At 44.8% G+C, this 13,349-nt stretch overlaps 1 protein-coding gene across 1 annotated transcript; it reads left to right on the plus strand.

The window, feature by feature from the left end:
* The first annotated feature begins 1,332 nt into the window (after positions 1 to 1,332).
* On the plus strand, positions 1,333 to 10,272 carry CIAO1 (cytosolic iron-sulfur assembly component 1). The gene is made up of 7 exons (XM_078855342.1): positions 1,333 to 1,789; positions 4,271 to 4,419; positions 5,190 to 5,301; positions 8,026 to 8,114; positions 8,286 to 8,487; positions 8,592 to 8,661; positions 8,835 to 10,272. Exons 1-7 carry the CDS (start codon positions 1,654 to 1,656, stop codon positions 9,088 to 9,090), a joined length of 1,014 nt encoding a protein of 337 aa, XP_078711468.1. The 5' UTR covers positions 1,333 to 1,653; the 3' UTR covers positions 9,091 to 10,272.
* Positions 10,273 to 13,349: the final 3,077 nt, after the last annotated feature.

The raw sequence follows: 13,349 nt of genomic DNA on the forward strand, positions 1-13,349 counted from the left end.
TCAGTTCCAGGCCACGGCTAAAACATCAGTGGCAAGTGACATTTGAACCGGCCCCATCAACCCCATCTCACCCACACACATGTTACCAGCACGCACAAACCACTGTGGGTTGAAATATGCTCAAATAACCACCAAACAGTGTTTTTATAAGGGGCTGTAAGTTACAACTGCCAGGTTCTATCCACTTTTGAATTAAAGCTTGCCATATTCGTCATCTTCAATGATCGAGTGAGGAATCAGCTTAAGCAGCATATCTAATTTATTTTACCAGGTTAGGGGCCATCCATTTAGTACGTACGCATTGAGGGGAAAGGGGGGGTTAACCCAAATGCTATGCTTGCATATGGGGGGTCTAATTTTTGCGTTGCTACTAAACGAATGACCCCTTAGCCCCACTCTTTTTCAGAACTACCCTAGCAACAAATGATAGCCCAAATGAAGCGGCTTATCATGTGGTCATTCATAGCAGCCAAATACTCCAGACGCATGTTTCTAAATGTGGAGGGAAACACCGGAGGATCCCGGAGACAAATCCATCGCGACCACGGGGAGAGAGACACGCAAACTCCAAAAATACAGCAGGCATCGTCAGGTTCGGGATCGAACTCACGACCTCCTGTGTACCAGGCGAGGTAGTTAACATCTAGCGACGGTGAGGCTACATCTCCCTGGTGAAAATACAAAAAAATATCGTCCCTACTTTGTCACTCCATCTCAAATATTTTCTACAACTGGCCATAATCCCTCCAGATGTGTTATTTTGAGCCCAACTTTGCAGCTTCTTTTTTTTTATTAAGTTCAACTATTACCTGTAATTATTTACAGGTGACACATTGTACCGTATACAAAAGTTGGCCTTTGTGTGTTTCGTTAAAATGTTTAGTCTAGAAGGATTGTTTTAATGAAGTTTATCTACGGTTTTCTTACGCAGCATACATCTAGATAAATTGTATGTTGAACTTCTTTCGCACCGTACACAGGCAACCGTGCTAATCGGAGGCGCGATTTACGTCAGAAACGTTAAATTATTCTCTAATTCTCCACGTATGGCCATAATCACCGCAAAAGTGCCCGATCCTGTCAGTCCCCCAAAGCTAAGCAGGTTTGAACCGGTAATAATAACACTTGGATGGGGAAACCTCCATGTCAAAAAAACAGGTAGAATAAACATTGTGGGCAGTAGCGGGCAATGCAACGAAATCCATTGTTATTTTATACCCCACCTTCACCAACCCAGAGTGATGAGAAGTGGTGTGGGGCAAATGGCCTTCGCCTGAGGCTGCCCTCATCCAGCAGTGGATTGTCACGCACTCGAAGGGGCAGCAGCAGCAGAGCGGCCATCATCGCTTAATCCGCCCACTTCGTGACGACTTCGGCGCGTCGACGGCGAGAAATCTCACAAAGACAAAAGACAACAAATGTCACGCTAAGTCCACTCAAAACAAATCCCGCTCGACAAACGCACTGAAATTTGTTGCTATTTAATGCGCCGTCGTGACGGATGTCGGCGGATTGCGTTCGCTTTGCCCGGCTGCTGTTGGGGGTTGTTCCCCAAATTGGCTACGTAACGAGGTCGGCCATATTGGGCCTAAGACTGCAGCAACCGTGCCGTGTAAGACGTTAACCATTGCCGATACACAGCAAGACGCACAGATGAAAGGCAGCCTGCAGGTGCTCCACAGGCTCGCGGGCCACCAGGACAGAGCGTGGTCGGTGGCGTGGAGCCCCGGTGGAGCTCTGATCGCCAGCTGCGGGGGAGACAAGACGGTGCGAATTTGGGGCAGGGAAGGTGAGGGCACCGGCATCGGATAGTGGGGGGTGCGGGCACCATTTTCCGGCAAAGCTTCTAGGCGAGGTCGGTGCTTTGGGGCCCAGTGAACCCACACGCCGCGGTGAATGGGCATCATCGGCCAGCCGCCGTCAATCCACTACTGGATGAAGGGCCTCCTGAAAGCAGTCACGTTTCACAATCACTTGCACCTTCCGCGGTGGTAAATGTACAGACATTGGCTCTTCGGACTTGTATATCTGGCGGTGTTATATTGTGCGCACTGCAATTGCTCTGTGGGTTCTTGTGCAGTGCTCCGTAAGCCGTCGCTAGAGGGTGGCGCGGTTTTACTTTAAACTTTAAAGTGGTTCACAGACTTCGCGCTGCTTGACAAACACTAAGTGTGTAACCTGAGTTTGATTACCCGTCACGGCTAACATAGGCGGCGATAGATATCTTGAACAAGTCCTGAGCACTCCCCCTATTGATTTAACCCGCATTGACCATCCTGGTGAAGTATGGTCAAACGGCCCCCATAGCCGCCGTGGAGAGGAGTTCTTGCACTGGATTGACACATTAGTTAAGCATTTTATGCACCAGCGTTACACTCCACGAGTTACTCGGTTTGGTACAATGCTAAATATAATCTGCACGGTACAAACCTTTTATGCTGACCCTGTGAATATTCAGAATCGGAATTATTGTAGTGGAGGAATCTGATGAGCAATAAAGCGCTTTCACAGATAAAATACATCACCCGGCCTAGTTTTCCCGGGCACAAAAAATATATGCTGCAATGATTTGTCTTGCAATGAACGTAGATTAGTTTATGGATGTGCCAAATTTCAGCTTTCGAGCCCTTTCGCAACGTTCAATGTGTGTCCTCCACGATAATCTGAATAGTTGCTTTCATACCGCACTCGAATAACTATTTAAGAATATTGAAAGCTGAAACTGGGTTCTAAAGGGGTTTTCATTGTATGATGTCTATTTCAGAAAATAAGTGTTACGAACATCTATAGAATTAAACAATACATGTACTGCATTGTATAAAAAATAATCCCACTCAAATTAAGATGTAGTGAATGACAATGTTTTTTTAATTCACGTAAGTGGAGTAATTTCTAAGTCCAGTGTTTGATACATTATTCATTGTACCCTACATGACTTCGATATTTCCCCCAAAATTGTATTACAGTACATAATAGCACATTCTCCAAATCCATGCACGTTTCTTTAGTGATGTCTACCTTTGGGTTACGAAAGGATAAATCGTGTTTTATTTTGAAACATTGGTCAGTAATCAAATGTAGTTTTTTTTTACATTTTCTTTTCTTTTACCCCCGCTAAATTGTTTAAGTTGTTTTGAGATGTGGTTGTAGACGCTTTAGAAATCCAAATTACATCATTTGTATTGCTTTGAAATTTTTACTTCACATTTTATTGAAAAATGTAATATAACCATAGATTTTATTCTTAAACAAGGATTACATGGTGACGGTTATCTGTTAATATATTGCCGAACCAATTGTGGACATGTATTTTCACAAAATGGTACTCTTTTCGCTACCTTCATTGTAATAAAACGTAGGAACTTGATTGTGTGTATATTTCTGTATTTACTATAATTTGAAGAAACGTATTGTTTTGTCTACATTCCTAGTTCTTCCATAGGGCTCTCTAGTAACAGACTTGTGTCGGTGAGATGTCACCTTGCTTCGTGTATTTAAAGCTGCACTATTTATCCCAACAAAGTCTAAATCTAATTTTAAAAATAACTTTACACCTTTGCCATGAAAAAAACCCCAACGTACTTAATGAGCAATAGCTAAATTTACAAGTGCAGATCATGTCAGCCCAACTAAACGTATGAAGTAATGAAATTGAAACACCTTTGAGAGTGTAAGACCCACTTGCATTGCTTTCAGTATTTAAAACCTAGAGGTAGGGCAATTCATTAAACACGTTGCAATTGTGTGAATTTGTTATCACATTGTCATAGGTGAATAATGCCCTGTTGTCCTGTAGATGTTTAGTGTGGCCATCGAAGAGCGTTTAATGTAGCGGGATCATTTTCGTTATGGTCAGCACAGTGTTCAATTGCCAGCAATTAAGTTAATGCGCCTAAGTGCTATTGATTATATCAAACAGGGAATTCATGTCCAATAAATGAGTACCTTTCTCCCGTGCGTATATAATTATGGCATTTCTTTTTTCAATAAATCGTTGGCTAGACCCTTCTTTGGTAAATAACTGCCTTGGCAAATTATACATTCACTCCATTTATCTAAAAATTGTATTTCAGGGTAATGGCCCAACCAGGTATAAGAGATGCATCTCATTCATGAAGTTGGCCAAAGTTTGGACAATAGTGGATCTTCATCGTACATTTCATAATGATAAGAACATCTCATTATCGCATGATAATGAAGAGTAAGAGTCCCACCCTATCGTTTGCCAAGCCAGTGGCGGTGTTTGTTATGATGTGCATGGGTGTTGCAGGCGATGGCTGGGTGTGCCGCTCGGTTCTGGCCGACGCTCATCAGCGCACGGTGCGCAATGTGGCTTGGTCTCCGTGCGGGACCCGCTTGGCCTCTGCGAGTTTCGACGCTACCACTTGTGTGTGGAGCCGACGCGACGGTGATTTCGAGGTGTGCGTGGAGAGCATTTGCGGACCTACGCAAAGCATCGCACATGGAAGTCTACACACACCTTACACAAGTACACTATGCTTAAATGTCAAGTTATTTTTTTTAAACAAAGGTAGAAGCAAAGTACTGTATTTTTAATTGGTCGTTTAAGTTGTGCATAAAATTAGTTTTTGTGGTTTATGATGATGGAAGAATAAAGGAATAGGTGATGATAGAAAACCAAGAAGAACAAGGATTGAGATTGAACAAAGCAGTAATACTGGCGAAAGAAAGAGAACCTTGCCAGAGATATGTTTGGCCTCATTTTCGCTAACGAGATGATGGAAGGAGCAGACGATGATTGTATCTATGTTTTAGTTGTTTCAATCTGGCAAGGTGGCTCAATGGTCGACTGATTGGACACAATCGGAAGGTTACAAGTTTAGTTCCTAATTGGGGGTTGACTAGGCCCATTTTCATTCTAGAGTCAGTGAAATTAGTACCATCCTGTGTGGAAGTCTACATTGGATATCTTATGGATATATTCCTTGCCCCTGCCATAGGTATGTGGAATTTCCACCACTGTCTCAGTGCTGTAAATATGAGATGAGCACCACATTCATGTTTATTTGAGCTGGAAATAACTATAAATAGCCACTGTATAAGACCACTATTTGTCCAGTCAATAATGTGCTATCACTTGAAAGCACACAAACACAATGTACCTCCAGAAATTAGCTTGTCTTTAATGGATGCAACAGTGTTCACCATTTGTTCTTCATTCATTCAAGGTGACTGCGACTCTGGAAGGACATGAGAATGAAGTCAAGGGCGTGGCCTGGGCTCCATCAGGAAACCTGCTGGCCACTTGCAGTCGTGACAAGAGTGTCTGGATTTGGGAAGGTGTTGTTGCCCAGCCTCAGCAGCTGATGGCTTCCATCTCACTTTGTTGTTTTAAGTAGTGTCAAGATCACACGAGAAGTCCACCGTGTATAAGGAGGCTCGCAGCACCAACGTATGAGGTCAGGCACAGGGAGTGCTAAAAAAAATAGTAACAAAAATAAAAAAGCATTCGAGTTTGGTATGCAAGTGGGATACCAGTCCCCAATGCTGGATGTGCAGATGCATCCGCAGATACCCCAAGTGAAGTCACCGGTTGAGCTTTGTGTAGCCTTTCTTTCTGCAGATCCTTCTTCCCGTGCAGGTCACCGATTTGAGTTTTTCCAAAAACGTTTACGCCATTGTGGCAGATTTGCTGCCATTTAATTGTATTTTTCTTCATATGTGCTTATAATCAGGCTTGGTGATAATTTCATGCTCATTTATATGCCTTTTTAGTGAATTTACAAAAATATATGTTGATGGAATGTTTAGATTCCAGGTGCAAGCAATCATTTAAAGTACAGTTAAACCATAATACTAGTGCATAGTACTTAAATTTAACATTTATATTTAGTGCATTTTGTACAAAGAGTTGCTTTGAATTGACCACAGACCCTATTAGTCTAATCGCATTAATCCAACCTGCTTAGCTTTACAAGTCACATGTGTCTGCGTGTCTGCCGCAAATGATGTGGTCGTTTTAGTGACCAGACAACATGTCGCCATCGCAGATCCCACCTTGAGACCCAACGTATACCGAAGGTTATTTTGTAGGGAAATATTTCTCACCATCAGTGTATACAGAGGGCCACCCACTGCGTGGGGTGTTTTCAATAGCACGCGATTAAAAAACAAACCTAAGTTAAATATAGTGTCGTACCCAATTATTTGCAGAGCAGTGCCAACAAAAAGCAGTGAAAGGCGTTCGCTTGAATTTTCTGCAGTTTATGTGTGACGGAGCCAGGGGACCCAGGTATTTTCGCAATCAGTGGCACTCCCCATTCTGTCTGCGGTGAACAAATGAAATCTCCTGCCTTGACGTTTGCATTAGACAGGAATAACATCCTTTTAAGATAAACAGTTAGTAATTACAACAGTATTATTGTATACCGTCTCAACAGGCTGTACACTGTGACCTAGAAAAGCTGGATATCGGTCTTTCCTCATCTATATTTATTTAGCCATATTCTAGCATTCCTTTGCCTGTCTCTGGACCACATCACTCAAGCCAGAGAGGTCTCCTGATGACATACGAGTGGGGCGTCGGAGTGGGCTAGCAGCTCCGACATGTCATGAAATCGCGTGGCCCTCGCATGTGTGCTCCATGTCAGACATCGTACCGTGTCTCTTGCCGCCAATTATCGGGAGATGCTGGAGGATCTGCAATGGTAATGCGGCGTGACCAACTTAATTTAACAGCTTTCAAACCTCCACCCACCTTCCTCCTCATCCCCACCACCCACCTACCAATCGTGGAGGTGTCTGTTGTTCCCTTACATCGACACCAGCAAGCACTTGCCAAGTGTTATTTTCAATAGACCCAAACGCATTGGGAGTTGGAATCTACCGGTGGCAGTCGGGCATGCTGTGAATTTTTATTTTATTTCTCCCCAGCATTTCATCAGATAATCGAAATTTGTTATATTTATTTTTTTCCATGATACTCATCTAGTTTAGAAGTATATTTTTTGTTTATACAAAGTAGTATTTTTTACATTACCCGATGGCTTTTTTTTTCTCGTTTCAACATTGGAGTTATCTTACCCAATTATCACCTTGCACTTTGTGCATCGGTTATGAGATCACTTTGCGGATACTGTTGGCGCGGGTTTGAGGATAAGCAAGGAGGACAATTTGATGCCGTGTTTATTGCGAGGGAGCTTTTGGCGACAGCACTCGCACGCCAAGATACGCGCGCGCGCGCACACGCAGTGCGCAGCGCCGACAAATGCCCAGCAGAAAGAGCCGTATGAATGAGCGCGGGGAGATCTCTGCTGACACTTGCCACACGCCGTATGCTGCAGCAATATTTACAACCAAAATGCAACTGCTAATTACTGTTACATCGTCCCAGTCTAATTACCGTAACCAGGGGGCTTGTTAGTTACTTCTGTGTAATTAAATTACAAATTGGGTCTTTAGTCAAACAGCGCATCACAATGCATCATGTCATTAGTGCTTCAATTATCACACGCTGCTCTTAATTAGACCACATTTAATTATTATATCTTTGCATATGCAAATGGTAATTAAATCGGTGCTGCTGTGTGTGTAATTGGTAGACCTTTTTTTATTGCCACAGATTTGAAGTGTATATGATTAATTTAAGTAAGAAATTAGGTGATGCACATTTGAGAATATTTTAAATTAAAACCGTGGAAATAAGTAGTTAAAGCAGTTATTCCCCGTAGAGTCTTTTTTACAATAACGTTAAAGTGTTAAACTATATTCATTGCTATTTTTAGTTCATGCATACTACATTAAAGTAGTTTTTCAATGATTTATAAGTTACAGTAAATTGTATGACTCAAATAAGCCACTCATAAGCAGCTTACACTTACCTGACATCCGTGCCTTACGATTGATGGTGTTACATAATTTCAACATTTTTCACATTTCAATTCCCGTTGGAATTAATCCACGGCCCGAGTTGTGGGTGATACTTGGTCGCGTAATAACCGATCGCCAGCAAGTGCACATATCCGTGCGGTAAATCTCGCCACTGTTTTCCGTGCGTGCCGCCAGTGGACGAAGATGAAGACTACGAATGCGCAAGCGTTCTCAACTCGCACACGCAGGATGTCAAGCACATTGTCTGGCATCCCAACAGCGAGGTAAATTCAAATATATCCCACCTTTTACCTGAGCAGCAGCAGCAGTGGGTTTTAACAATGACTTTCGAAGTTCGGGGGTAAAGGACTTGTGGGGTTTGGATTGCAGTGAATCGTAACCTGTGAAATGCGCACGATTTGGTCGTCTCGGTTGCCGTGCTTGCCGACGGAAAGGTGCTGGCATCGGCAAGCTACGACAACAGCATCCGCCTGTACCGCGATGATGGCGACGACTGGATCAGCTTTGCCACGCTGGAGGGGCACGAGTCGACCGTGTGGAGCATCGACTTCGACGTGACCGGGCGCCGCCTGGTCTCCTGCGGCGATGACAAAACCATACGCATCTGGCAAGAGGGCGCGGCTACCAGCTCGGGGGGTAATGCAAACACGCGGAACTCCAGCCGACGCCCTACGCACACAGCTTCTCCGTTCATGTTACATGTGAAATATGTTTGTTGTTTGGATGCATTTGTGTTGCAGTCGGCGCCACGTGGGAGTGTGTGTGCACCCTCTCTGGCCATCACACACGAGTCATTTACGACGTCTCTTGGTAAGTCTCTGAAGAAAAGGTCGAGACAGTTTACATCTTTGCATTACGTATAGTTCATTTGCTTGGCTATTCAAACGTACTGTAGACCCACAAACGTACAACTCAAATCGTACAATTTTCTCACATCAAAAAACCCTTTCTGTTTTGACCCCAAAATACAAATGTCAAACCAGGTGCAAGCTCACGGGCGCCATAGCGACAGCCAGCGGAGATGACACCATCCGAGTGTTTGAGGAGGAGGCTGTGCCAGAAGGCGACGGGAAAAGCCCTCGGTTCTACGAAGCCGCGTGCGTTCGCAAAGCGCACGACCGAGATGTGAACTGCGTGGCGTGGAGCCCCAGCGACCCGGGGCTGCTGGCGTCGTGCGGCGACGACAGGGTGGTGGCGATCTGGCGCTACGCGAGAGACAGCGCGGCGAGCGAGGCGTGACGGCCGCGTCTGCACTCGCATCTTGAGAGAAAACTCGGATCGTTTACTGTCGCCTAATCAATTGAAATTTGACACGCCCGCTGAAGCTCGGTGGTGGTTTTGTTGCTACCGTGCCCATCGCGCACACTTGTACACACGATGTCTGCAAAGCAGCGATAGATATTGGGGGGGGGGGGTTCGATTTTTATTCTGTGCTATGGAATAATAGTGGAGTCGGCTGGTGCTTTCGAGCATGCAGACACCAGGTGTGCCATGCCCAAACCGACTACAACGGAGTGCACATTGAGCCCTCCAGAGTCGTTTTTGTTTGCTTTGTGGTCCCCTAGAGAATGAATATCATGCCCCGGAGACCGGCATCAGCCAAATGGCAGTGTGGTCTCAAGCTTGCATCATCATGGCTTGGTGTTGTTTGATACCGTGCAGTTAAGTATTGCGATACGTGGTCTTTTGCAGTCATTTCCACACCAACGGCAAAGGAGATAATACGACTTATAAAGAATAACATAAATGTGTTTCACTCTGGCCAAATTACCTTCTACAGGCTAACACATTAAATGTGTGCATGTTCACACCCATGTGCAAATAATGTCACTAAACACAACTGGGTGTACAGCCACAACAACTTACTCGAAATAGACCAGGATAAAACTATAGAATAAGCAGATGAATAACAAATGCTTGGGAGTGTTTTGTGGGGAAATGAATTTGAGAATAAAAAGCAACCGTGATTTGCCTATGGTGGACATTTACTGTTAGGCACATTGCATACAGTGACCTTAAAGATCATAGACCTCGACAATGACAAAAGGGAACAAGTACTTAAAGTACACACATAACAATGGAAAGATCCATGCTGCACGTTACACAGAGAAAGCGAAACATGGATCAGGGGAATGCGCATCAGTCATCGGTGACCTTTAAGAAAAATGGGCTTGGGCATTGCACGTTGCGAGAAGGGTTGATCGTCAGTGGGCAAGGCTGATGACAGAGTGGCAGCCCAGAGGAGGGATCTTGCCTGGGAAAGCAACCAGCAGAGAGATGGGGCGATGAGATTCGCTCATGTGCGGGAGTGAGATGGATTGTAGTATCTCGGGACTAAGGGGGGTGGGAGGCCTTCATCTAGCAGTAAACAAAACATGGCAGATGGTGACATTGTTTAAAAAGTACTTTCCCCCCCCCCCCAAAATAAAAGCAATGCATGTCTGTTGTGTGAATTTCTTGTTTCTAATTTAATAAAATTTTAATTGACCCAATGAAAATATGGATTTGTACATAAAATCGACATTGAGGTAATGTGCAAATAATGTTTCAGATCACGTAATGAATTCTTTGTTAAATGTAAGTGCCTAGTCTTTGCCCATACCCTTAAAGCAAACCGCTTTTTTGTTTCGCATTAAATACAATACCCCCACAATTGTGTTATCTATCCTCAATAATCTCATTCCCTCACGGTGGTTGCGGTAACATGGCTGTTGTGGCCCGAAGCAATTTTTTTGGGCGCCGCAGCTGGATACCAGTAAAAGCAGCCGAGATGGTGGGAAAATGAGTGTTGGCTTGCACTCTGACCTCCAGGTTTATTCTGGAACGTGCTGTTTAGTCTGGCAGGATCAGAGGGGAAGCGGTGAGGGGCCTGTCGGTTGCACGCACTTGTTCTGGCCGCCGAATTCTTTTTTTTCTTTTAGCCGAGCTTTGCATGCAATCGCAAAAAACCAGAGCATGTTGAAAATTTTAAAGAATGTTGCTGTGTGCCGTTCACGTGTCATTTGCTTGATAAAGCAAAACAAAACCTTTATTGATAGCCGGTCTGGCCATGTTTGAATTAGTAAAAATTATAGTTTGTCATCTGAAATAGTGTACCTGTTACTCCTGGGACATTGATGACATGCACAGCGGGTCCAATTTACCAACATCTCTCAGCACCGTCAGGATGTCCTTCTTACAAACGCCCCGACAACAGACCCAGCCCGTCCCCATTTGTAGAGGCTAGCTTAGACATTTTCGCATATCGCTTGACCAGATTCCGTGCGTGCTTCGCATGCCGTCTGTGTGAAAACGCACATTTCACTTGATTTAGCGCTGGAAGAGCCTAATAAAGAAAAGTGTCCCATTCAAACAACGCCAATCACAACGTGGTGCCCTCGTTTCCCCACTCTGGCAGGGAGTGCAGTTCAATGATGTCTGTTCTCGACGAATTCAAATGGAGCCGCCCGGCCCTGCGGCAGAACTCGGCTGAATAAGGAGAGAGAATTAAACGTCAGGAGAGGTCCCTCTTTCAACAAAGAAAAAACGCCGCCCTGTGTTCTTCCGCGAACGCAATAACTTTGAACCAATTAACAAATTGCCTCGTCCTTTAAATCACGATCCGCCACGCGTGCTTTCAATTGCACTGCAAGCTTAATTTATGTGAGCGGTGGGGTAGCGACGGAGACAGAGGGCATGGTTTCACAGAACCCGTGTTCATATTACTTAATGGCTTTCTAAATGCTAATGCTTTTGTTTACTTTCCTCTTACGTGCAATACAGAACACTACTTATGCACCTACACAGGTGAGACGCAGTTCAAGTACCGGGGAAAAATAAGATTACAAAAAACTGGCGTTTGGAGAATTGGAGCGATTCAAATTTAAGCAAATTATTCGTTCCCATCTGCGCTGCTATAATCCGGGTCGTGGAAGAATAACATTAAAACCTGTTTACTGGAGATGTTCATGATTTCCCTTGCTATGAAAATCTTGCTTCATTTTAAAATCTCTTATTTCACTAGATTTGTAACCGATCTTTCAGCCACAAAGTATAAATTGCGGTTGATTGCAACCTGCGCAGTGTTTACTAATGTTCCACTTTTTATTTCGGGGGGCGGGGGGTGGTTATTTATCTCCGTATAATTTTATTTTCAAATAATTGTTTCGTAAAATCAAAATGCGGGCAGTCATCAAGGTCGTTTGCCGATAACAAAGGCCCGTTCTGCCACCCGCTGGTAGAATTTGATTACTACAGCTGGAGTCAACACTTTTTGTACGTCCCTATCTCCTTTTGTCCATCCACTGCTGGATGAGGTCGTATTGGTGGAGGTGGTTGGAGTGTTATTTGACCATACTTCACCACGTTGATCAGTGCTGCTTGATGAAGACGAGGACCATAGAACAGTACACGACAATGCGCTGCTCTGGATTTCAGCTCACTAGGTGGCCCCGCAAATGACAACATTTATACTGGTATGAACCTTCTGGTTACACCAGCCCACAGGGGATTATTGTGTCCGTCCGTCGTGCGGGGAGGGGCTGGGGAGGGTGGGGCTGGGTGGGGAGGGAGGGTGAGGAGGGGCTGGGTGAAGGGTGGGAGGGGTGGGGAGGGTGGGGAGGAGCTGGGTGGGAGGGGTGGGGCTGGGTGGAGAGGGGCTGGTCACCGCGTGGTGCCCTTATAAAACTCAACGTTTAACATACTCACGCCGGCTTGTGCCCGCCCTCACAGTCGGGTATATTTGCGGAATACACCACGCCGCCGTTGACCTTGGCCATTGACCGAGAAACCCAACGTTCCTACCAGCTCCCTCCGCAGGAATGTGTTTTTGTGGATGGAGCTCGCACTATCCGGGCATTATCCAAGCCCATTCCTGCTTAGCTTCCGAGATCTTGAAGAGATTTGAAGCTTTCGTGACTGCAGGAATCCATACTCTTCGGTTCTTTCGGTAAAGTCACGTAGGTATAGAAAATTAATAGATCGTTACGGTCGCTTGTGTTGCGATCGAAACGTCGTGATCTATTAATCTTCTATCTCCGTGACTTTACCGAAAGAACCGAATAATATCTTGAAGAGATCCTGCACATTCCGCGTGATTTGGTCGTAGGCGGGAATGTTGATATCCCTTGTGACAGCAAATATTGGCTCCAGAGTTCACAAAACATGGGATTGTTCGCGTGACGGGCTGTGTATACACACCGCTCGTGAGTTATTCTCCATCTGAATGGCACCGCTTCAATTGACACGTCCAGTGGCAATCCGCGTTGTAGGCAGGGTTCCCAAATCGTCGTTCCTCGACACAAATTGTATTCGTAAAGAAGGTACATGTGTATAACACGTCGTACCGAATTAACAAAAACACAGTTACATGTTCCTTAACATGCCTCTCTCCAAATGAAGACAGCCCCTCCCCCCCCCAGTATTTATTACACAACGCATCAGCCGCACTGCCTCGTTTATTTCGTAATTTCTATTCTCCACGACGATGCGAATGATTACGATACACAACTTTGCATTGC

This window comes from Lampetra fluviatilis, chromosome 4 (genome assembly GCF_964198595.1).
Source record: "Lampetra fluviatilis chromosome 4, kcLamFluv1.1, whole genome shotgun sequence".
NCBI lineage: Eukaryota > Metazoa > Chordata > Hyperoartia > Petromyzontiformes > Petromyzontidae > Lampetra > Lampetra fluviatilis.

Excerpts from the sequence above, each read along its gene's own strand:
- CIAO1 (XM_078855342.1), top strand. The coding sequence starts at position 1,654 with ATGAAAGGCAGCCTGCAGGTGCTCCACAGGCTCGCGGGCCACCAGGAC. Across the intron at positions 8,488-8,591 it reads CGCGGCTACCAGCTCGGGGG|TCGGCGCCACGTGGGAGTGT; the intron begins GTAATGCAAACA and ends TTTGTGTTGCAG. Across the intron at positions 8,662-8,834 it reads GTCATTTACGACGTCTCTTG|GTGCAAGCTCACGGGCGCCA; the intron begins GTAAGTCTCTGA and ends ATGTCAAACCAG.